We start from the raw sequence: 23963 nt of genomic DNA, 5'->3' as shown, positions 1-23963 counted from the left end.
CCGATTCTCAATGAAGGTGCATCGACTCCATCGCTAACGATGTCTAGTCGGAATCGGTAATCTGTATGAGACTGCGCATCGGTCGAGGAAGCAGATCGATGACGCCTTCTGGAACATGAAGCTCAATCGGCAGTGGAAACCACGGGCAGAGTTGCTTTGGCACGCTGACTCCTCCGATAGCCTTGACAACTCCGCGACCCATCATCTCCTCGATGACAGACCTGAATATGCCGGCGACCATGGGTAACCACCAGGGATTCTTCCGATTGGAGCTCCAGCCGAGAGCCGGGTCCCCCGCCGATCATCAGCCTCCCTTCGGAATGCCTTTTTCATACATGGTCGAGAGTCCTGAAGCTGTCGCGTGCTATGGCCAGACTTGCTTGTCTTCTTACCGCTTCGCTGCCATGGCGTGACGCGTGACTTGCGAAAACTGTTCCTGGAAGTTGAAAAACAGAAGAGCGAAAGCGATGCGGCAATTAGGAAGTACTTCGGGAACCACTGGGGATCTCGTAAGGGGACGAGTCAGACAACTAACTTAGGTCCATTACTGAAGTCGATTCTGTTCCATCCAGACCGAGGGAGCTTCCCGCAATATCAGAATCAAGCACTTCCACGCTGAATCAGCAGATCCGACTCGCCCGGCTTCGTCGAGCCTCACTCAGAAGAAGCACTCCATGAACAAAATATACTTTCGAAAGATATTCTATGCTCTTTATCGAGGAAAGCAAATATGCTCGAGCATTATCAATTATTATGAATCGAGAAGGACGATCTGACGATTCCCGGGCATCGTGACCTGTCGGAATTAATCATCAAGTCTTTCTCCGCTTCACTTGCACCGCTCGTCGCTCTAGCCGTCTTGCGCGGCGTACGATATGAAATGGAGATGAAATAAAGAGCTTCTTTTACGGAATGAGCTCCGTGGAGGGTCACACCCAGGCCAAAACCCGCAGGTTTTCCAAAACATAAATGAGGGCTATCGCCTTTCATCCGAATTATCCCCGTGCCGGCGACGGGTACGCCAAATCCGATCACCTAGTCTCCTTATCCCGTCCTAAAGGTTCCACTGCGCGATTCCGAGAGCCCTTCCGCGGGAGAGAAAGATCACGAGCTGCCGGGGCCGTCGATGGCCCTTCATCGATTGAGTATCCTCGTTGCCGATCTCTGTGTGTGAGCGCGCACGCTCCAATCGACGAGCGCAGTTTATTTTTCGAATTTTGGCGCCTCTTCGCGCCAAAACAAGGGTTCTATTATCGTTTTCGAAAGAACGTGTAGCAGCTTCGACAGCGGGTTGGTGTCGTCCTGCTTTCCGTCAAAATTTGAATACGTTCGCGTTGTCGCGCACGGTGCCCAACTTCACTTCGATCAGTGTAGTTTCGTAACGCTCGATTTTAGTTCAGTAATTCAGACGAGCCCGACGGACATCAGTCATGTCCAATTTTTCATTCGGTTCCGCGCCACAGAATCCGTCCGGCTTCGGATTTGCATTCAACCAAAAGTAAGGACCCATCCAGAGATTGAATACTTGACGGGGTAGCGAGTCCATCGAGGACGCTCCCGGGCTATGGGACGAAGCAGGGTCGCCGTCGCTACTCTCTAGAAGCTGAAGGATTCCTCGGTTCTTGCCTCTCGCGCTGCGGGAACTGTGAGGAGCATGATCTCGAGGGGATGAGCGAGCTCGGCTCGTTCCGGTTCTGCGAGTTATCGTGATCTCGCGGTTTCCGACGAGACCGAATGCATTCTCCGGTCGAAGTCGAAGCCCAAGGACCCGATCTCAGGATGATACTGTTCTCTCGACGTACTGCATGGGTTGAACTCAGCTGGGCCATGACCCAGGGTTCTTCGTTCAGAATGGCTTAATGAGTAAATCTTCTCTCCCCAGCCAACCCACGGCTCCTGCGTTCGGGCAGCCGGCCCCCACCTCAGCCCCTACAGCATTCGCTTTCGGGTCCACAACCGCAGCCTCGACGGCTCCTAACGCTAATCCCTTCGGGGCCTCACAAGCACCGGCTCAGTCAACCCCGGGCAAGTTCACGTTCGGTCAGAGCGCAACTTCCCCTTTCGGCCAGACATCCTCAGCACCGGCTTTCGGATCCACTCAACAAGCGACAACGAGCACTTTCGGTGGGTTTAACGAACTTCCGCTTCGTATGCGGGGGCAGCAGGAGCAGCGACTCGTTGCGAAATCCGAGAAGGAGCTGTCATTCAGTCGAGGTGTCATTTCCAGGAGTCCAACAACAAGCGACCGGTCAGGGATTGTTCGGGTCAACGTCAACTTTCGGATCACCACAGGCGACGTCCTCTTTCGGGGCCTTCGGTCAAGCGTCGACCCCTGCGAGTGCCCCGAGTTTCTCCTTCGGGAACGCGGCTCCCTCGACCTCGACAAATGTATTCGGCTCGACAAATGCGACGTCCACGTTCGGTGAGGATTTTTTTTCCATCGAACTCTGAAGTTCCCGAGTATCCTCTTCTTGAGTCATCCGGTCCCTGCAGAAATGTTCGGGGAGATCCTTTGGTGGGGTTTTCTCTCCGTTCCAACTCTAGGTCTCGTGATCAAAATTCTATCCTTCCCTTAGGCAACCCACAGACAGGAGCTTCAACCGGCAGCTTCGCCTTTGGCCAGCAGCAGCAACCTTCTACCACGGCCCAATCACCGGCTTTCTCGTTCAGTCAACCTGCGGGACAACAGCAAACACCTGCCGTGGGCACCGGTACGTCGTTTTCCACCTTCGGATCTCCTGCCGCACCGGCGTTCGGACAAACCACATCCAACACTCAATCGACCGCAGGCTCGGCTTTCGGAAGTCCCGCTCCCTCGGCTTTCGGTCAGCCGGCGGCAACGGCAGGTTTGACTTTCGGTCAACCCGCTGCGACGACTGGTTTGACCTTCGGACAACCCGCTGCGAGTACGGCATCTGCATTCGGCCAGCCTTCCGCATCCACTTCCGCTTTCGGTAATCCAGCTGCAGGACTGCAGCCGGCCTTTGGTCAGGCCACCGCGGGAACGTCTAGCGGTTTCGGTCAACCTGCGACATCAGCTTTTTCCTTCACCGGGAATCAGCAGGCCTCGAGTGGGATCTCGTTCGGTTCAACGGCACCCGCGGCGACCGCGTCCACGGCCGCACCGGGATTCGGTTTCATGCAAGCGGCGGCTCAGCCGAGCACCACCACGACTGCCACTCTGGGCTTCGGTAAGTCGTCTTCGCCTCCCGGGTCCACTACACTGAAGACAATGATGAGACGATACTTGAATTGGGAATGACGGAACCTTTTTCGCAGGTCAAACTACCACCGCGCCGGCAGCCCCGACGACCTTCGCGTTCGGTCAGCCGGCGTCGTCGGCGAGCGCAGGCTTCGGGACAACGACGCCGAGCTTCGCCTTCGGATCTTCAACGGCGACGACATCTGCTCCGACTTCTGCACCTTTCAGTTTCTCCTCGGCGACGAATCAATCCGCAGGTGCTACTCCTGCTCCGGGGAGCTTCTCCTTTAACACGCCAGCTGCAGCCCCTTCCACAGCCGCAGGTGTCACAGCCGCTGCCGCCCCCTCGATGTTCACCCTCGCTCCCACTACAACAGCGGCGACCGCAAGTGCAACATTTGGAGGCAGTGCTGGATTTTCATTCGGGGGAGCTGGCGCCGGGGCCCCGGCTGCTCCAACGACGGCTGCTGCACTGCCAACGGGACAAAATGCTCCAGCTGCGACGGCCGCTCCATCAACGGTCGGCAGTTTCTCTTTCGGCGCTCCCGCGACCACAGCGACCGCGGCGACCACTGCCGCGGCGCCTGCTGCCGCCTTCTCTTTCGGGGCAACACCTGCTGTGGCAACAAGCTCGACACCTGCCCCGCAGACGGCGACGACTTCCGCCCCCGTGGGCACGTTCAGCCTGGCGGCCACCACGACAGGTGAGCTCCGATGCCGTACCAATCGAGGACCGCACCACGCGGGGTTCGAGCCAAGGCTCAATCCGGCATGGTCGCCCCGTGTCTGATCCTTACCCTCTGGAATATTAAGCTGCCCAGCGAGAATTCCCTCGATCGTCAATACGACAGTCTCATGCCTTTGCAGCTCCCACGGCAACGACAACTGCAGCGCCAGCTGCGCTTTCCTTCGCCTTTGGTGCCCCGGCGGCTACCACGACCGCCACGACGGCCGCCGCAACAACTGCTCCCGCGACTTCAGGTGAGGACTCGAATATCCCCGTCGTGACTTCGATCTGGATGAATGTGCTCGTGCCTCTCGAGGGATCTCTACACATTCCATGTGGTCGATGTTATCATTTTGGGTCATTTATGGCTGGTGACATGAAGGCGCTCGCATTCGCTCATATCGATCGCTGACTCTTTTGCAGCTCCTCTGCCGAGCACTACCGCTGCTGGAGGGGCGGCCACCTCGACGGCTGCACCATTGTCCTTCTCGTTCGGCGCCGCTGCGAAAACTACGCCAGCTACCCAACAGAGTGATTCGACAGCGACCGCGGCGACAACGAGTGCAACGACGGCACCAGCTTCGTCGACAGCGACAACGACTTCGGCTACGATGACGTTCGGCATTGCGACAGCCTCCACGACTGGTGGGAGTTCCGCGACCACATCCACGGCCGCCGCCACCACCACGAGTCTCACTAGTGCGGCGCCGGCACCGACGGAACCCCCAAAACCGAAAACCGTCAAAGATGAGGCACTGCCGATGGAAATCCAACAGCTAGTCGAAGCCCTAGAGAGACATCTACTCCAACAGAAATCCCTGCGAGACGAGCTCGACAAGACCACGCTGATACCCGTGGAAAAGTCCCAGGCAGAGATCGACGCCCTACGGCTCGTTGCGGGCCGAATTGAAACCACGCTGCAGCGCAATCACGGCTCGTTGAGAAAACTCAAGAATGACTGCTTAGAAGAAAGGAGCAATTGTGAACTGGCCATCAAAACGAACCAATTGCGAGTGTCCGGAGGAACGGGTGTCTTTGAGGATGGGAAGCAGAATGAGTATTTCCAAAAAATGGTGATGGAGTTCCATCAGAGGGTGCGCCTCTACCGTCAACAAATTTTAGAGCTTCAAGGCCATTTCGGCAACAACGCCCAAAGCTTGAACAACAACGGCACAATTCACACCACAAACGATGTCAACATGATACTTAAGAAGTCATACGAGACGTTCGTTACGCTAGCCTCGCAGATTTACAACCTCCACGAACAGGTTCGTTCGAGTTCGACCTCCCGTGATCTTCATCGCAGTGCGCTATTCTTCATTCCTCTCCAGACATCTTGGATTTTTTCCCCTCCGTTACGAATCTTCGATTCTCCACAGACTCTGCGTGCTGATGAAGACTTCCAGAAGCGACGACGCCATACCGCGATAACTTCGATCGCTCTCGAAATCCCGAAAGCTCGCGGAGAATCGCCCGCAAAAAGAACTCAGTACGAAAGCAAATCGATTTCTCCGAACAGAATGTTCTCGCGGAACAATCAAGTAAGTTCACCCGGGCTCAGAAATGCATCAGCTCGAACGGAAACGTCGGGACTCATGGCGTGGAACGGGAACGTAACGGCCTGAACGATTCTCAGAGCTTTTGGAATGACGAAGCCGATCATTATAAAACACTCTCCTTCAGATGGCGAACGCTCTGCACAACATCAGTTTGAGAGCCGGTCTTGATTCATCCTTCGATCCCGTTCATGGGGCGATGCAGTCTTCGGCGACCTCGCCGCCGGTCGCGTCCATCTTCACCCCTCAACATCCGACGGGTGCCATGGGAATGTTCGGTAATTATTATTTTCTGTAGATGGGAGCAGAAACTCGAATTCGATCTTAACCAGCCAGTTCCTCAGCCCCAATCCCGTCAGAAACATGAACTTATCGGTCGATTTCCATAGGAGGCGGTGCAACGATGAATCAAAGCGTTCTCGGAGCAGGACCCACAAACCTCTTCGGCGCGAATGCGAGCTTCAACGCGACTCAATACGGAAGTCCAATTCAACTCCAGAGTCCGCCCGTGGGCAACAAACGTGGCAAACGTTGATAGACATCAAAATAGCTTCGAGACTCCGTTCCCGAGAGATGGTGACGAGGACCTTATTTTGGCAGCTCGTGTGAGCCAAAATGCTGCCACTGTTCTCCGGAGCGTTTCTCCGATTCTCCCTCTTAGATCATAAGAAAAGAAGCATTTGTTCCTTATAATTTTTTGAAATTCCTATATCTGGATTGTTTTTCTACTACCAGAAGGCCGTCATGTGACCCTCATGGGTCGTTTCGGACGACGAATCGATGGGCGCGCTGAAGTCTTTGAATGTATAGAGATGGAAGAATAGAAACGAACGCCCAAGTTTGTAAAAGACGTTAGCTGCACGCGATCCTTCCGAGTTCGCTGTCGAGATACGGAACGAAACATGTACAGGAGCTTAGACGAAATATGTATCGCAGATGCAATGTGTAAAACGATGCAGATGGGTCGACTAATGAGTTCGGTCTGATCGACCGTGGAGAGACCGTAAAGAATATCTTCAAGTTTTTCGTGTTTTTTGCTTGCCGCTGATTTTCCGAGAATCTTCGAACATCATTCAATTCGAGTCTGGCGCGTCCAATCCGATGCGAGGCCCGGAGCGCTCACCGCTACCACACATGAAAACACCATTCTGATCCATGACATAGATTAGAGGAAGCCACGAATGCTGGGCTCGTCTCGAGATATTCGCCAGGACCACGGAGAGAAGCCGCGGGTGCGCGGTAGAATACACCCCCGGTCCTTCGGACTTGATTCAGGATTTGGGAAAACGAGTCGAGATGCTGTTTGATCCGCTCTCTGCCTTCCCTTGTTTCTCCGGAGCGGTGAGGGAAGTTCTTCTCGAGCCTAGAATCGCACGAGCTCGGCATGTTTCCTTCGCAGCTGCTGTTCCCATCTTTTCACCGCTCCCGAAAGACAGTGTTCCTCGCCATCCGGAGCTCTCCGCAGAATGCTCCCTCAATCAAGGAAAAATTTCGAACATACGAGATGTCAACTGAGGTCATCGGTTCCGGAACGCTAGAACCGAATCAGGGAGAAGCTCATTCGGGGAACGAGTCGAGAGCCTCCTCTCCGTAATTCTTGGCAGGTAGGTAGATGGATTCAGCCTCGAAGTGTCAGCTAGGGGTCACTCACGACGTGCGAAGTGAGACCACGGGAATCATTTGAGGGGTTCAGAGCTTGGAGCGACGTTACGCAAAGACGGAGGAACAGTCGAGAAGACAGCTGCTCCTCTGGGCTCTGAGTGATCGGAAAAAGACTGTACCCAAGGAAGAATTCGGAAATAACTTCACGGAGCCGGCGTGGGCGGCAGTCGCCTTCTTTCACTGGCTCTCGGAATATCAACGGCTGTCCCGCCTACCTCAGCCCGACGGGAACGCGATCTTAGAATCGTCGCTTGCTGCGAAGCGAAAGTACCAGAGCCACGGAGACCGCTCGTGGTTGGAACACTGGTGACAGAATATCAGAATATTCCACAGGAAGCGCTTTCTTTCGTTCCTTGCACGGAAGCATCCGAATCACGCGGCATCCGTTCATATACTACGAGAATACAAATCATCATGAAATTAGTTCGTGGACGCTATACACGTATACACGAGTAGAAATAATCCCCGCTCTTCATCCAGGAACGCATCTCAGCTCCGAGGGGGCGGAACCGTCCAAGGATAACATTTAGTTAATCGATCGGGAAAACAACCACGTTTTCTCTGCGGTTTTCACCCGCGGCTCGTTTAGAGCGGTTCTCAGGTTAATCGATGTTTGATGGGCCCATATTAATCACGAGTACCGTACGTCGGTCCCCCCAGTCACTGTTCGGCCTGTAGGACGAAGCGAGACTCGGATCGGAGCACTATTGAAGCCTGCGTTCGACTCCAGCGGTGTCGGATGGGGGAGAAGGGGGTCACTTCTTCAGTTTTCCGTCTTATTTCGCTAGGCTGTGTGAGTTCGAAACATTGGGGCCCTCGATTCGTGGGACCAGTTCCAAGTCTAGAGACGAGATGCTCACATGAAGTTGCGTTTGGTCGGTGGGGAACTCCGCCGAACAACCGACACCTTTGCGAATCAGATACTGTAAATCCCCCCCACAAGAGCTCCCTCTGAATGGTTTTCCCTCTCTAATTAATGCTTCACCGCAGAGGCTTCTCGAAAGAGAGAAGCCTTCCTCTAGCTCAAGCCCTCACCTCTGAGACAATCTCTTGCCCCCGACCTTGAGACGTGAAATCATGAATTGTGTTCATTGTTCGAGCTGATGCTCATCTTGTCGATTCTGCTATTGTCGTATTTCACTCGCCGATTCCAGGAGCTCTCCTCCAGAGTTCTGCGATAACCTTTCCGATTCGGAATACTCTCTGAAACAATACCAGCCTCGCTCCTATCGTAGACCCCCTCCTATAGAAACCCCTCCGCTAAGTCTTTTGAAGAAATTAAGCCCCGGCCTGAATTGAGAGGTTTACGGTAGTCGCATTCAAGTGGTGTTGTGATTGAGTCGACCATGTCGATGGTCTAGATTGCACTTGCTCGACGCCACAAAAACGCGGAGACGCGCTCTCAAAGAGGCGAGAACAGGAGGTCACATCAATTTTGAACGCGGACAGCGTCGTCTAATTCTTCCGTTCTGAAAAGGACCGAAAGTCGTCTCGCCCTGTCAGGTCCGAATGATCGCCGTGGATTATCTCTGTTGTCTCCTGCGTCACGTCGCGGGTCGTGTAGCTCGACGGCGACAATAACTGGGATGTAATTAGCACCTAATTGCCACGTCTGGAAGCTGTGAGAATCTGACGCCCTAAACTTACAGAAAATGATTGTTGGCGCGTGGTAATTTCCCGACGAGTGAATCGTGTGTCCGCCGGGCAGACGCTTTGGACTCCCTCGAGCCGCTCCGTTGCAGTCTGGCCCCGAAAGTTATTCCTCGCTGCTCACCACAAGGGAACGCTCGTTGAAACCCGTTAGCCGGACATCCGAGCGCCAAGAGAGAACACCGAACAATTCCAGGAACATTAGTTCTGCCGTTTCTAGACGTACCTTGCGGTGACAGCGGCTCGTTTCGTTGGGAGGAGCTCGAAGCTGGCGACCGGTGACCGCTAAGATAAGTAATCGACTCGAGTTCACCTGGCTCAGAAGAGAACTCAAAAGATAGGAGGGGCTGCTTCGAGTTTCGAATCCAGAGGAGACAGCGGAAAGGTCGCGGAGGGGGAGCACAATTTTCCTGTAGGTGCCGTATTCGAAACCTTCCGGCTGAAAACAAGAGGACCGCGAGGTGAGTCTGAAGGCTTTCTTTCGCCGCCGTCAGATCGGGACGATACAAAAAACCTTCGTCCAAGAGGAGATTCCCCCCTCGAGTCTGCCTATCTGATGGCTGCAGGAGCGGAGGAAAGTACTGTGAGGCGTCTCCAGCCGGCGTTCAGGTGGGCGTTTTCCGAGCGGCTCAGTCAGACATGATGAGGCTCAGTCACAATCAAGACTCTAATTACCATTCCACGCAACTCGGACCCGATTCTAACTTGCTTCGCCTTTGCCTCCGCGTGATTCGAGTTAGCGGAGTTAGCAGATTCAGAGCGAGGTCTCCGTAGCAGCAGGTGCTCGTATCGATCCAGAAAATACGGAAAAGGAGACACCTGCGTATTTGCGTACGTCTTCTGAGTTTAATCCCTGGAGATTGCTAACGACGGAGCGTGTTGTGGACATAGTGGAAAGCACTTCGGGAAAATTCGGAAGAACTATCCGTCTTTGGGCCTTGCGGCGCTCCGAATCGGTCGCATGATACAGAGACCGGCTTCCGTAGGCCCTTGATGACAATCCCCACTGAGCAAACATGCACAAAGAATGCGCGATCCATATCATGGTCGCAGGGGAAATCACAACAGATCGTGATGGTATTTGCATCGAGATCGTCGACCATCGAACTCCGAAATGCCAAAACTTCACCTCTCCCGGTCACTCGTCGTAATGTGAGCGTTCATGAGTCACAAATTATGTGGCCCAATTATCAAGCCTCGAGACTGTTTTTTTCGAGAGGGGTATCGCAACGAGGCGACGCTGGCGCCGCACCGCTCGAATGGGTGACGACGTCCCCCCTAGGTAGGTTCGGCGTGAGCTGCTGGGACAATACGCAGGTTCCGGTCCTGATCCCTTCCCTGCGCATCTGCTCTCCGGGATGCGTTCACGGAAGCAATACCTCTCCGGCGATACAGCGAGCCTCAAATTTTGGCTGTGGGGCTCAGTCCGCGAGAGTCTTGATGAGAGACGATAGAATCCTGATTACCTCAACGGAACGAAGTCAGGAAATTGCCTGCGATTCCTACGTTTGAGCTCGCAGAGTGTCAGCAATTCACTGGCAGCGTGCAACATATGTGTATCCCGCCCGGTCTTCACCGAGCGCTTCGTGGAATGATTTGGTAGACTCAGTCAGGACGACAGTCCCGCCCGAATTTCTCCGCTCGAGAGCAATCCCGAAAATCTGCAAAATTTGAGGATGGAGAGGATGCACGAAAGGAAAAACGGAATACCCGAGAAATAAAACATTTCCGAAGACGTCTTGAGTCATTCCTATGAGTTATGAGAGTTATGAATCATAACTTGATGTCGAAGCCCCGGTTTCTACCCAGATCGCTTCTAACTCCTTCTGTCCCCAGACCACAATCGGATCTTGCGACGCTCCGCCGCAGGGAATGTAGCTCTTGTCTCGCAAGGAGAAGGAGAAGGGACTTGCTGAATTCTCCGAGATGGAAATCAGCTGCCGAGCTCCCTGGAAAGCGATCCTGAAAAGTTCTGTCACAGATGGGACACACGAAAGTAGTACTTTTCGCAGGATTGGGGTGGAATTCATACGGAACTGAGGCGTTTTCAGCGCTCCGATCCCCCCATGTCAATTGGAACATGATCCACGTAGTCGATGCTCGTCGTACTCTCCCGAGGCTAGTCTCGCATTCGTCAGTCGAATATCCAAAAAAAAACTACCCTCATGCATCGACTCAGTGCCAGCCGTGAAAAATACTTTCGGTTTGAGCCCCTCATCCCCTTCCCATTGTCGGCGGTCTCGATCGGAGTCGGCTTTGGCTGATTGTTGATCGGATTCGAAAAGCTCCGCGACTATTTATACGCAGATTCGGATGGACGAGTCACGCTATGGAGCCGTAAAACTCTTTAACATAGTGGAAATTCAGGTCCTGTCATCATTGATAAGCCTCCCGGAGGATATCCAGAGGACACTTGTGTGAGACTGTGTGAGGAGTTGGGCTCTCCGCAAGCACTTCATCCGCTATTACCTCTGCAATGTGCGCTCTGAATAGTTTCGTTCAAAATTAGTGCGAATCCAGATGGATGTGCATCCATCTGAAGGCACTGTCATTAATTTCCTCTACTTCTCTAGACACAGACCATGACTGCAGCGGTGAGCGTCGTCACGATTCCATTTGCGGTCGGGATCTGGTTTCAAATTCAGGAAAGGCTCGTTATCACCCACGGATCCCTTATTGTATATGGAAGAACGATATCCGTGGTACTCTCGTGTGAATACTTTCGATCTGATATGGGTCGGAAAATGAAGTTTCTTCCAGTACTTGACTCCCCGCTGAGAGAACTTCTTCACCGATTAAGCGGTTGGTCACCGGAAGAGGCAAGTCGCGCAATCGCCCTCTCTCCTCCTAGCAGCATTCAGTTTTACCGATGTATGTTTACGAATTGAATTGATCAGATCGGTCACCGTCCCGATTCGGGTCTGCGAGCCAAGCTCTCCTCCTCAACTCAGCAGAGCTGTTCCGTTCCAAAGGGAACAGAAGTCTCATATGCAGTAGATTCCGCAGCTCCGCATTCCCTATCTCGAGACGCCTCCCACCGGAGAGAGAAAGAAGAAAGTTATCTGGGCCAGTGTGGGCCGCTGCTGGTGAGCGAATGTCTTGCTGGGGTTCCGGATTCTTTCACAAGCTTCGAACGACCACATGACGAAGTGAATATATACTCTGCAGAGCCCTCAGCACGGAAGAACTGTTTTTTCTTCGGTAAAATGAGGTCCTCTTTGAGGCTTCTCAGGAGAATCTCCTGCGCAAGCCGCAGCGAGAGTCCTCTGAGCGAGCGATCGAAGTTCCACCTCTCCGCTCGGCGGTGTTTTTCTCCTCTGTCGAATCGATTCATAAGTATTTTTCTTGAGTCGCCTCGTCCGTAAGCCAGCTGACCCCAATTCTATTTCTACGCCAGGTCGATCGATGGCGTTAATTTGGAGAGAAGGGCGAAAGATGTTTCGATGTTCCGTGGCCAAACGCCCGGAGTTTTATCTCAGACTATACCAGGCGCTCATCGTCTCAAAGTTTCTATATTGTTGTCAAGTGTGGCTCCCGTTTCGGGTCAAGCTCATGAACAGTGTTGAATCCGTTCAGAGATATTTCCTTAGAAGACAGCACAGGAGATGCTCGATTCCCGACGGCACTGTATCTTTAAAACCACTCATGAGGATTTTGTCCGGACAGGACGCTCGGGTTCTCCGAAGAGTTGTGCATATACATGTGTAGGTGACTCTGGCCACTATTTCGTTGTCGAGCCGAACTCCCTCCGCAGTCGATGTACAGTACGCACAGAAGCCGTCGCCAAGACTGAGCTTGTCAAAATCGTATTTTCGGGGAGGGTCTGCTCACAGATGAGCGAAGGGGAGATATCCCGAGACTTACTTTTACCTACCCTTTTTAAATGAAGAGTCTTTGAATTGAACTTCTTGAATTGAAGAGGTCTGAATAGTTCCGACCATCTGGAAATAGATTTTCGACCACTAAGCGACAGGGAGACGAGGGAAAGGACTCCGAGTCGCCGTAGTCTTCGCGTCCAGACATCGCCCTCGAGCGATCACCTCTCATCAGCTTCCATTTTTCCGTTGCAATGAAAGTTTCCGTAATTCTCTGGTATATCGATGCATGTATTCCCTGAATGTATTAAACTACTTATGTTTGTACCTACCTACTTTTATCCGAGCAGAGCCACTCATTGGCTATTCCTCCCGATGAACGATGCTCCTAGAGATGTTACGTGCCTCAAACACCGAGCCTCTGAATTTCTCTTGGGGATGCTCAGACATCCGGATCAGGAGAACATCCCCGCGATTAACATGCCTATCCGTATCTGCTCGCGAATGCGCCTGAACCTCCGAATACGTACGTCGCGAGCTCATTCGACAGCAGATCCCGATGAGCGGAGCAGACGAGTTGGATTAGAAGCTGGTCTTTCCACGAGGACGGCATTCCGCTAAATCTCAGGGACTCCCGTTTCACAACGAGGAAAAATGCAGCGCCCGTCCTGGGAACAAATCTTCTTACTTCGACGACCTGTCGTCACCCGTTGACGACAACAGATTCACCTTGGGGAAGTTCGGCTTTGCAAGACACTCTTCTGCAAGACGTCTGAGTGAGTACGAAACGCAAGACGACGACGCCGCAGTCCAAACCCCCTCAGTGAAGTTGGATCACGGCGAGCAAAGACCGCTTCGCTTCGAAAACTCACAGCCAGTCAGCGAGCTCAGCCCGAGCACTAATGGATTCTCTGCGCCTGCAAGTACCTTGCTTTGGAGTGAGTGGCCACTTTTCGCCATATTCTTTTTTCTTCTCCAGCTCACATTCACTCGCCCAATATTCGCCTTATTGGGCTGCGTGTCCACTCCCTCTAAGCTCCTCCGCATCATCGCCGACCTCAGCAGGTGGAACTCAGTGATTAATAGCAACGGCTGAATGAAACGCTTGGTTCCAATAGTTCCGACCAGAAGTCCAAGTCGTTCGGCCGAATGCGCTCGGTGCGAAGTCATCGAACTCTCTGGCACATTCCTCTCCGCATCCTCGGTTAGTTCCAGTCGATGTCATTCGTCGGGAATTTTCACCCTACTGCATGGAGCCAACGGCCGGAATTTTGTTGATTTTGTGAAGAAGTTAAAGTAGCCAATTTCCTGAGTGAGCTACTATCCTTCTCTGCTCTCTGGCGTGAGGTGGCTGGCGCAGCCAGCGTCTCGCGGCACCGGAGAGCCCGGGGCGTCTCGGAGCTCCCAAAAGCCTCAGAGAATGGAGTTGAGTTTCCGGGGGAAAGAATAGAAAAAGAACTATGGAAAAAGCTCGGGATCAAACTTTCAGGAACGAGACATCGATTGGTCCCATGTGCGCACGACGGGAGAGGATCGTCGCCGGTTTCCGCATGGTGGGAATATTTTTTGCTCGGAAGCCTTACCTCCAGCCACTTCTAACTCTTGGTCGGAGGAGCTCACCGAGCAGCACTACGAGGAAAGAAGAACTACGTTCGGAGCCGAACGGGCTGGGTCGTTAAAGATCGCGCCTCACAGAGGTGAGGAAATGTTTGTTTGAGCTGCGACAGCGAATTGTCTTGAATCCAGTCGAACAAATCTTATTAACAAGGCTCCCTCGGCAACGTCAGCGATACTGACACAGCGGAGTCGAGTTCGGAGGAAGGCTTCGTTAGGAAATCAGAGCTCCTACGAATGTGTTCTCCCAGCTACGAATGTCTCGAGATTCAGGTTGCTGACGTCATCGTCAGTTTCCAGACAAGGCGGATCGGCCTCTCGACTGAGGAGCGGGTGGGGATCGGTAGAGGACTCACACCTTTCGGTTGGAGCCTCGGTGGCGAATGCTTTTCCCATCGCTTCGCTTCGTCCCGCCCAACGCTATTGGAAAGAGCCTCGTAAGAGCGGTTCTCGCCTCGTCTTGAAACGCACACATTGTGCTCCCTCCCACTCACTCCACAAAACGGCTTTGCAGAATTTTGATTCAGAACTCTGGAGCTTACGAGAATTAAGTATCTGGCGCTGGCGTGGGCCTGCGAGACGGAGGGACGAGGTCATTGCAGCAATAACGCCATCCATGAACGAGGGTCCTAGAATCGGTCGCAAACGTTTCAACTCGCGAGGGCTCCCGTGAGACTCTCGTATCGACATAAACCGGTAGGCGAACTCGGTGCGCTCCTCTCTTGGACAGCGTCGCACCCGAGTGCCCTCAGAATCGCGTGTTCGACCCGCGCTGTCATAGGGCTCATCTCCGGACGGAAACAAACTTCTCTCCTCGTGACGTCGCTTCGGCTCCTCCGCCTACACCGAGTATCGGTCCGCTTTCAAATGGGACATGTTCGCAAACTTTCTTTTTAATGGGACGATATTGACTGATATGCCTCCAGGGAGACTTTGTTCGATTCCAGGAATCGTCGAAGCGTTTCCGGAGCGTTCTGATCCCTTGAATTCGCAGAACCAGAAACTATTCCTGGAAAACTGTGTTAGCGTTTTGTTTCAGCCCTACTAGGGAATCCGAGGGTAATCTGGGCGTATTGATCCGGAGCTAAATTCGCTCGAGCTCAATGGAAATAACCTCATCACATGACGTATATATCCCGATACGCAGGCGGGGTAGTTTTGCTCTGCCGAGTATTGTCTTCGTCGGAGCTCCACGAAGTCGGGTGAGGATATTTCGAGCTGAATCCAGAGCCGATACGAGAGCAGTTCCCAAAATTCCACTTTGAAAACAGAGACATCCAAGAGAGATTCCTGGCAGCATGGACGACATTGTTGGACTCTCTTTGAGATTCGAGAGAATTCGATGCAGAAAATTCGGAGCTCGACATGGGAAGTTCGACGGAGGGAGCCTGGGGGTTCCGGAGGGCGGAGATACGTCAGGGGAAACGTGGACGGCGGTGGGAGGCGGGAGCGACGAACAGAAGGGACACGGGGAAAACACTCGCAATGGACTGCAATAATGTCGGTTCCTCCAAGCGCATCTATGCTGGTGGGTTCCTGTTCACTGTCCCCTCACTTTCATGGGGTGAAAAGAGACTAGGAGACAAGCCTTTCCGATGACTGCACCTCTCAGAGCGAATTTTCTCATCGAGTCCGCAAAAAACACTTCTGGACCCATCGAGTACCTGGCGGCTTGGTTATTCCTCCCTCGTCTCCAATATACTGGCGAGCGTCTCCGGTTTCTTCCACAGTCTCTCCGAGCGTCACCGCCTACCTACTCTGCGTATGTACTCACCAATATCGGACAAAGCTCCTTCGCGACGTGGGAAGCAAGAGCCTCGGCAGTACTCCAGCGGCCCTTGGGTCGAGAAATGAAATTCATTCGTCGGAGCGGGGGGAAAGATCCGCTCAGGGATCTGTGGTACCTCTTCTTCGATTCGGGCGGCCTGATGACAGCAGCGTTGAAACATTCCGAAGAGCAATCGATGTGGCCTGCGGCGGCGGTGCAAGCGGGCGACAACTCCGAGGAAATGGGCTCCGTGATATTCGCTCCGACCGAGAGACGTGATGGCGTTAGATCGCATCAGCCTGCGGATCATCCCTCATTCTGATTCCTCTCCTTGATGAATTCCCTCTCTCGGGAGAGCTTCAAGGGCCCAAATTACCTCGGCTGCGGAAGATTACAAGTCTGATGTTTCAGGCGCTTTTTGATGCCGCGACGGAGCCTGCTTGCTCCAGCGGGGAGCGAGCGAGAAGAGAGATGGGGAAAACTTTTGACAAGTGTCCAGAATTATTGATGTATATCATCATCCTACCGCTCCGCGCTCTCCCGTTCGCTTGGGGCGTTTTGATGTCAGGACCAGCTGTGCCGAGGTGAACGGAGGCAGCCCGGCCGGACAAACAACCTGGCGGGCTCTGTATGAACAGATCAGCTGCCTTCTCTGAAAAACACCTCCCTTTTTTGCAATTCATCACATTGGAGGAGGAACTCCTCCGGCGACACATAGCGACGATCCGTTTCGTCGGGTAGAATCCGAACAAGGAAACTTCCCAAGAGTGAGCAGCAGCGACGAAGACGAGAAGCACAACTCCGAAAACCTTCCGGGACACGATCAAAATTCAATCATCTCTGGCGGACCTGTGGAGCTTGACGCTTCGGCGCCGCCAGGTATCGGTCTGGCCGCGATAGGTCCCGGGGCTCGGGAGATCCGTCCAGATATATTTCCGGTATGGTCCGGAATTCCACAGACCTGGAACAGGGCTTTCCTCAAGTTCCGAATCATCCAGCCGCCCAGTGCGGCAAGGCGAACAATTCATTTCAGGAGGTACTTATCCCTGAGCACGGATATACCCCGTCCACCCTCCGAGATCACCCTTCCTTCGCTGATATTTTCTCGGTTTTTTCCCTTCCGTATACCTTCATCTTCATTGCTGCATATCTATTTCCTTCCCTGAGCGTGAGAAAGATTTATGCCAAGCGAACTAGATACATTTCTAGTATCATAGCTGTACAGCTGTGCCTACCTGAGTCGTTAGCGAACGTCTGGGATAAGGAGCCCCGCTGATTTGCACTTCCGACTCTGCTGACGCACGCTCGAAAAGCTCCTCAGTTGAATCACTTATGACGACGTCCGAGTCTAGCGGGGACATTGCCGACTCTGACCGGTGACGTTTCTTGACGAGCACGACGCGTTCGTCCATAGCTCGTGAGGCGCAGACTCCCATCGTGACCCGGAGATGGGAATGTCATCACGATCGAATCTGTTCGCGAATTCGCGCATATCCAAAACTCGCTGACCGAGAGAATTCTGTTCCTCGTCGCAAATCGTCGACGATCGATTCCAGCGATCTGGGTGGTGGAGTGATCTCCTCCAGAACGCTCTGACTGAGAAGAAAACAGCGATGTAGTACTTTCGCTAGCAACGAGGCAAGCCAGGGGTAATACTGAAGAGATCACTCCAGAGCATAAGGAGACATCGCGCCGAGACAGCAAGCCATCAGTGCTCTTGAGCATTCTGAGAGGCAGAGAGCAACGCGAACTTGACCCGTGGTAAGTGAGCCGATGACCGAAACGAATTACATCTGCTCCCGTCTCGAATGAATTGAGGGGGGGGGCTTCTTTGAAGTATCCGTTCTAGATTCAGCGGAAGAGGACGAATTCCCGAGAAGTTTCGGATAAAAACAACTCATCCACCCAAGAGGAATCAGAGGTGGACTTGGGTCGCTCTGATGAATCTTTCCCGACCGCCGAGGAGCAGAAACAAAAATGGCGGAATAGTGTCCGCGTACTCATCGAATCCGACGCCGCGAGACGCACGAGTCGAGCTCATCATGCCGTTAAAATGTAACCAAACTCGATGGTTTCGCAGAGGGGCGATGGTTCGGGCGGCGGGTGTTTAAGGGGAAATATGTCGGGGGCATTCTCAAGGATCGAACAAGGGATCGGTGGTCGTTCAAGACGAGCGTAAGCATCCTCCTCTCGAAAAATGCTCCAATAAGTCAGCGTCGACCTCGCCCGACGCAGGGTCCGAAGAATGGTGAGTTGCTAACGAAGGCCCCTGTCACGGCTTCTCCCTCCGCTGCTCCAGTCGGGGCTCATTAGAGGCAAGTTGACTGACATCGTCGCTCGCATACTGACACACACCTCTCGCCCGGTGCGCGTTCGCGGTTTCAACAACAATCTCGAATATCTTGCGAAGTTGTTTCCGTGCACGGTGGTTCGCCTCTTCTTCCCCAGATGCGTGACTCTACGGCCTAACTTTCCGCCATTGGTCCGTGGACATTCGATTGCGAAGTCACCCCGGGGAGACGTCGATCCTTGTAGTCGGGGAGAGCGGAAGAAGGAAACGCCTGGAGTGCGATTCCTCCACTCGTAGCTCCGGCCTGCGGAAGTATGTTCTTTGTCCTCAGGTAGAGCCCGTTGAGAGTTAGGAACGTCGAAACAAGCGGCCGCTGACTCAACTTCCGATCGTTTCCCTGGAAAGTTCCTCGAATATCCTAGAACGATTCCGCCGTGGCTGTTGCTGCTCATGCTGCCGCTGTCGTTGCGATCTGGGTGTAACAAGGCTCCGGCTCACTCGGTACAAGAATTATTCGCCATGGTCAGAGTCGTCCTGACGTTCTAAGCCCATCGGTGATGGATTGGCGCAGCATGCACCGAACCTGATTCAGTGCTCGCATGCAACTAGACATTGTGACCTACATATATAGGCGGATTCCCGACGGACAGATCCGCAAATGCTAATTTCCGAAACGACTCCCTCTGCTAGAACAATGAGCTTTGCGGGTGTCAGACGGCGGCTTCGCGAGACTCGATTGGAGTTTCTGCCCCCGGTCCGTCGTCCGAGGATATCATCGGCAGATCCACGAGATTTTCGGTTGTCTTGAGTATATCCCTCCGCGACATCCCCCTCTCCCTCAAATAGATTGAGTAGTCGAGTTCCTTCACGGCCATATGAATTCCCACGGAGTCTCAAGCCGCAAGCGGCCTCCGTCTCCCCGATCATCTATTCAGCGAGCACGATAATCGACCGGGTGAACTTTTGCACAGAAATAATTTTTCCGGCTTCTCGGAGACATTGGGAGGCCAGGTCAGCTGGTCGGACGAGACAATGCCGGCGTCGCTCTGGACAGTCCCCCGCAAGGTTCGAGTGTTTCGCGCGATATCCGAGTATTGGCCCGAGAATTTGTCACACGGGACCGCTCGGAACGATGATGCTCTGCTCTGTTGGCGGACGCAGCGGGGCGAACCATTTTTTTCGCCGTATTGCCTGAAACTCAGATCGAACATCGTTAACGAGACAAGGTCAGATGAGCGCCCTTAGATCAAGAATGATGTTTCTTTCATCCGCGGATCAAGTTTCTAATTCTTGATTTCATCGCTTTGTGTAAGAGAGGAATCTCGGAGCTCCTCTCCATCACAACGAATACCAGATACAGAAGCGGGGTACGAAGATCCTCCTAGAAACGTCGATTCTCTCGCGGGATATAGTACGAGCGTTGTTGATCGAATTCCACGCAATTACACGATCCTCGGAATTATCGACAATATCTAAGAGTCGCGAATCGATTCTCGGAGGGGTTTGCCTTCTCTAGCACACGGTGAAGGATGGGCGTCCTTCGAAGACTCGTTGCCTGGACCGATGGAGTATAGAGGCAAGAGAAAGACGAGTGAAAACGACCTATAACGAGGCTGGAGGAGTCTGGGAATATGAGGCTGATAGCCACTACATCCCACGATAACGAAGATGAAGCACGGAGAATATCGATATCTTTTCTGCTGCCTCCGAGTCACTCACTCGTTGACTGGTCGACTGGATCGCCGTGTGGTAGAAAGTGGGGGGAAATCGATGATCATCTCAAGTTGCATGAACGCCCACCTTAGAAGAATGCGACTTCCTAGCGCTTCAATCCGCTTCACTTCATTGACGCCGTACGTCCGCTATTCAGCCACCTTCCACGCGCGTCTATTTCAGTATCCTATTTGTGCGTGCGTGTGATGGAGTTGCCAGGAACTGGCACAGGTCCTCGAGCTGGAAAAAGCTCTGGCAAATATCGATAGACATGGTGACGGATTCAGCGATGAGCTGGAAGTTTCTCATTCCTGCCCGGGAAGCCACTGATGCACAGCGGGAGATGAAACCCACCTGCTACCCACTGGCCTGCGAGTAGATATCCGATCACAACCGGAGAAAATAGCGAACTCGGGGAGGGGTTCACGGCCGCTCCGCGTCCGTTTTGTCTACAGGCTCTCCGACTTTCTCTATTCCGGAGGAACCTTCTCATGGTTGGGAGATTATCATGACGCCACTCCTTTTTCCGGCATGATCTCACGAGGACCCGCTTACGTTCAATAAGTCGGGGATTCAGCGGTGAATGAGAGCAGGGGAAAGGGGGAAACCTCGCGGAGAGTCTCAATAAACATGAGTGTGTGAGCTGGGAGTGCTCCGGGGACGGAAAAAAACGCTCTCTTGAGAAGTGCTCCCGACATTGGAGTTTCGCCCTCTGAGGACCTTTTGGCACTCTCCTTGGAATCGAAGTCTTTCTGAGAGGTCTACAGCCGAGCGTTCGCCGGCAATGCATACACAATAACAAGACACGTGACGCTTCATGTATAAGTCAACTTGTGCTCTACAACTCGCTGTCGTGTCGGTCCCTCTCGACGCGGAGGAGAATAGCAGCAACCTTTTCCTTCTCTCGCAGTTGGAGAAAGAGGAAGCAATATTCGCGGGAGCATTGCTCGCTTCACTTGTGACAAGAATCTGATGGGGAACGTGTCATCACGACCTCATTGTCGGCTCGTTACATCCGTGACTAGTCGAGTCGGCCGCGAGTGCCTACGTCTGACCTCCATCACGGCCCCGAGCCCGAGGAAGATGCGGCCGCAGCTGTTCGCTGCGGAACAGGTCGTCCAACAATATAATTATGCCTTTGGCTACCGACCAGCTGTCAGACTCCTTCGGCCACGAAGCGTCTCGACTCTTCGTGAAGGGAGTCCTCGAAGCTTTGCAAGTCAGTCAGTTCGGTAGTTGCTCTTAGGGGACACCGTTCAAGAGCAGGGCACTTATTCAAGTCGTTGGGACGAACGGATTCTAGGGATGAACGTGACTTTCCTTTAGATTTTCGTGAGAGGTCCCTTTATAGAGTACCTACCACGCAATCTCATAGCTCAACGCCCGCGAAGGAATAGTGTTGCCGGAAGGGACAGTCCTATCGAATACGAGTGGAGTTCTTATCTTCTGTCTGATCCGATGCGCCCCCAATCTCCGTGCTTCTTTGTTTCTCCTTCAGAGGAACTCGCTCCGAGCCCATCTCTGACTCGTGGAGCTAAAAAGACGACCAGCTTCCGGATATCGGGATTTCGGGCGGGACATGAGCCCATAGAGCTCGATGGCCGACCGGACATAGATGTAGAACCGAAGGTGGAAAAAAAATCCGATGTCGATCCCGGACAGTACCCTCATGCTGAATGAGGTGGGAAAGTCGAGTGAAATGAGCAATCCTCAAACACTGAGTTCGATAGTGTGAAGGGACTTTACTGCCCTGCAGCCCAGCTGCCAGACTTCGCACGTGGGGCAAGCGGCCCCGACCGAGGAAACGTGAACCACGCGTACAGCACGCAGCCATGAATGAAGCCCCGGGACTAGTCCCCAGCGAGGAGTAATTATATTTCTTCATCAGGTAGTGGGGCCTGACCGGCTTCGAGCCCATAATGGGACGGAACCGAACGGGTTGTTCCTTCATCAGCCTACGACGAATCTTTGACAGGAGGCAGCTCCCCAGTTCTTGCGGAATCGACGAAGAACCTATGAAGGTCATCGACCGACACACCCCCCGAGCATCTTCGGATAGGTCCACTGCGTGGGAAGAACTGACCTGGCTGTGCATTCAAACCAAAAAATGCGAACTCAATCGATACAGCTCAGGTCAAAGGTCACTCAGATTGTAGTCCGCGATGGCGTTGTGGATTTACGAACATCGCGAATCAGCTGCGCCCGGAATACGTCAGCCCCGGGGATAGAGGAAGTCTCGCGTGTGTATGTATATATAGACGCTATCGTGGGCGAACGGATGAATGGCATGCTGGCTGGCAGGCTGGTTGGCCGCTTGCCTAGGTTTCCGCCCGATAGCGGACGCCGATCCCGCACGGCGACGACTGTCAACAGGATTGCCTGACTTTTTCAATAAGAGCCGTCCTCGAACGTCACACGTCTCTTACCGCAGTCGCTTCCTTCGAGCGTGGTAATCACATTCCGCTTCGCAGCTCATTTCTTTGGAAATAGAATAAAACTTTGATAGCGCGCCGTAAGATTTCTTCGAGGCTTCGCACCTCCTCTTTTTTCCCTCACTAAAAGATTTCGGCGCGTCTCTAACGATGCCGAAGTTGCTGATTCTGTCGTTTCGACAAATATGCTCCCCCTTCTGTCTCGATCACTCTGGCGCCTCGGGATGTGGGTTCGTTTCTCTACTCTCTCGAGTTTACTGCGACGAAATCGCAGTCTTTTTCATGCGGGAAGTACACACGCTTGGAGTCACTCGCGGTCAGACCGGAGAGACTAACAGCAGCGGCGGCGACCGCGGCCGAATCCCGGTCAAGATCGAGCCACGCGGAAAGTTTGTCACTCCGGCCGTCTCTCGTCAACGCTCTCACGGACGTTGATTGCCAAGTCAGCGGGTTCGAGGGCTCGTGAGTTGGACGAGGGATTTTTCATCGGATATTCTGGAAGCGGAAGCACTCTGCTCCGCACATTCCAGTCTCGGATACAGCGCCGTCGTCGGAGCTGGATCGATATCTCGATCGCGAGATGGACTAGCCGCCGGCCGGTGGACATCGGCCTCCTCATCCTTTTCGCTCGCTTTGACGCGATCTCGAATGGTGGACAGCTGAGTTCCTCTGTCTCTAAGCGTTTCCGATACAGGCGTCAGTACGGAGAAGAGCCATCGAGGTCCGTGTCGTTTTATTCTGCCGTATGGGGACCGTCGATGGTGCGATATCCGAATATAGGAACTATAAAAGCTCATTCAGATAGACTGCGTGAGCTGTAAAATGAGCAGAATGAACCGTGGTTCATTGTTTGGAAATTCGGACCCGTGTTTACTGCTGCCGCCGATAATATTCCGAAAGAAGTTTCGGATTTCTCCGAGAGGACTCCTCAGAGCCGTGCAATGAGCTTCGTTCGAAGATCGTATGTTGACGATCGAATCTCGAATCTCCCGCGAGAGAGTTTTCTGACTTCTGCTTGTCCGCTTCTCCTCTCCTCCGACGACTTCTCGGTTCACGAGCGCGGCTCTTTTTCGACAACTCGGCCCTTGTGGCCTTGAGCATTTTCTCTGTCCTGAGGGCACATCGAGAGAGCTGACCACCTTCCTTCCGCGGTTTTCGACCCGATAGGTGAACTCGCAACGATCTTCTCATCCCTCCGATCCTACAGTGACCGAATCGATTCTCGGGGGTTCCGACGATGTACAGATCAGCCAGGGCATCCTCACCGGTACTTCTCACAGGTTCGCATGTCCTCGTCGGCATGGATTGAAGCATCGTTGGAGCCGGGTCTGTATCCTGAGGGCTGGGCTGGGATCCTGGCTCTGGATTCCGGTCGGCAGCGGCGTCTTCCTCGCGAAAATTGCGGATGACTTCCGGAACAGACGCAGTCGGTATCAGCGCAGGCAGAATCCCAACCGGTTTTATCGGCACCGAGTATGACGTAGGAACACAGTTCCAAGGACCGGTCGGAGACGATCCCTCATCTGACGCGAGC

General features: G+C 53.4%; 1 protein-coding gene across 1 annotated transcript; it reads left to right on the top strand.

Moving 5' to 3' along the window:
- Window positions 1–39: 39 nt before the first annotated feature.
- LOC100906329 (ice-structuring glycoprotein) lies at window positions 40–6333 on the top strand. The gene is made up of 10 exons (XM_003737790.2): window positions 40–56; window positions 1883–2124; window positions 2228–2422; window positions 2577–3191; window positions 3280–3906; window positions 4070–4183; window positions 4353–5197; window positions 5309–5470; window positions 5613–5763; window positions 5875–6333. Exons 1-10 carry the CDS (start codon window positions 40–42, stop codon window positions 6018–6020), a joined length of 3114 nt encoding a protein of 1037 aa, XP_003737838.1. The 3' UTR covers window positions 6021–6333.
- The last annotated feature ends 17630 nt before the right edge of the window (window positions 6334–23963 follow it).

This window comes from Galendromus occidentalis, unplaced genomic scaffold (assembly GCF_000255335.2).
Source record: "Galendromus occidentalis unplaced genomic scaffold, Mocc_1.1 scf7180000075612, whole genome shotgun sequence".
Classification (NCBI taxonomy): domain Eukaryota; kingdom Metazoa; phylum Arthropoda; class Arachnida; order Mesostigmata; family Phytoseiidae; genus Galendromus; species Galendromus occidentalis.
The sequence above is the reverse complement of the archived record's forward strand: the minus strand, read 5'-3'. Positions and strand labels throughout refer to the sequence as shown.

Excerpts from the sequence above, each read along its gene's own strand:
- LOC100906329 (XM_003737790.2), top strand. Across the intron at positions 3,192-3,279 it reads GACTGCCACTCTGGGCTTCG|GTCAAACTACCACCGCGCCG; the intron begins GTAAGTCGTCTT and ends CCTTTTTCGCAG. Across the intron at positions 5,198-5,308 it reads TTTACAACCTCCACGAACAG|ACTCTGCGTGCTGATGAAGA; the intron begins GTTCGTTCGAGT and ends GATTCTCCACAG.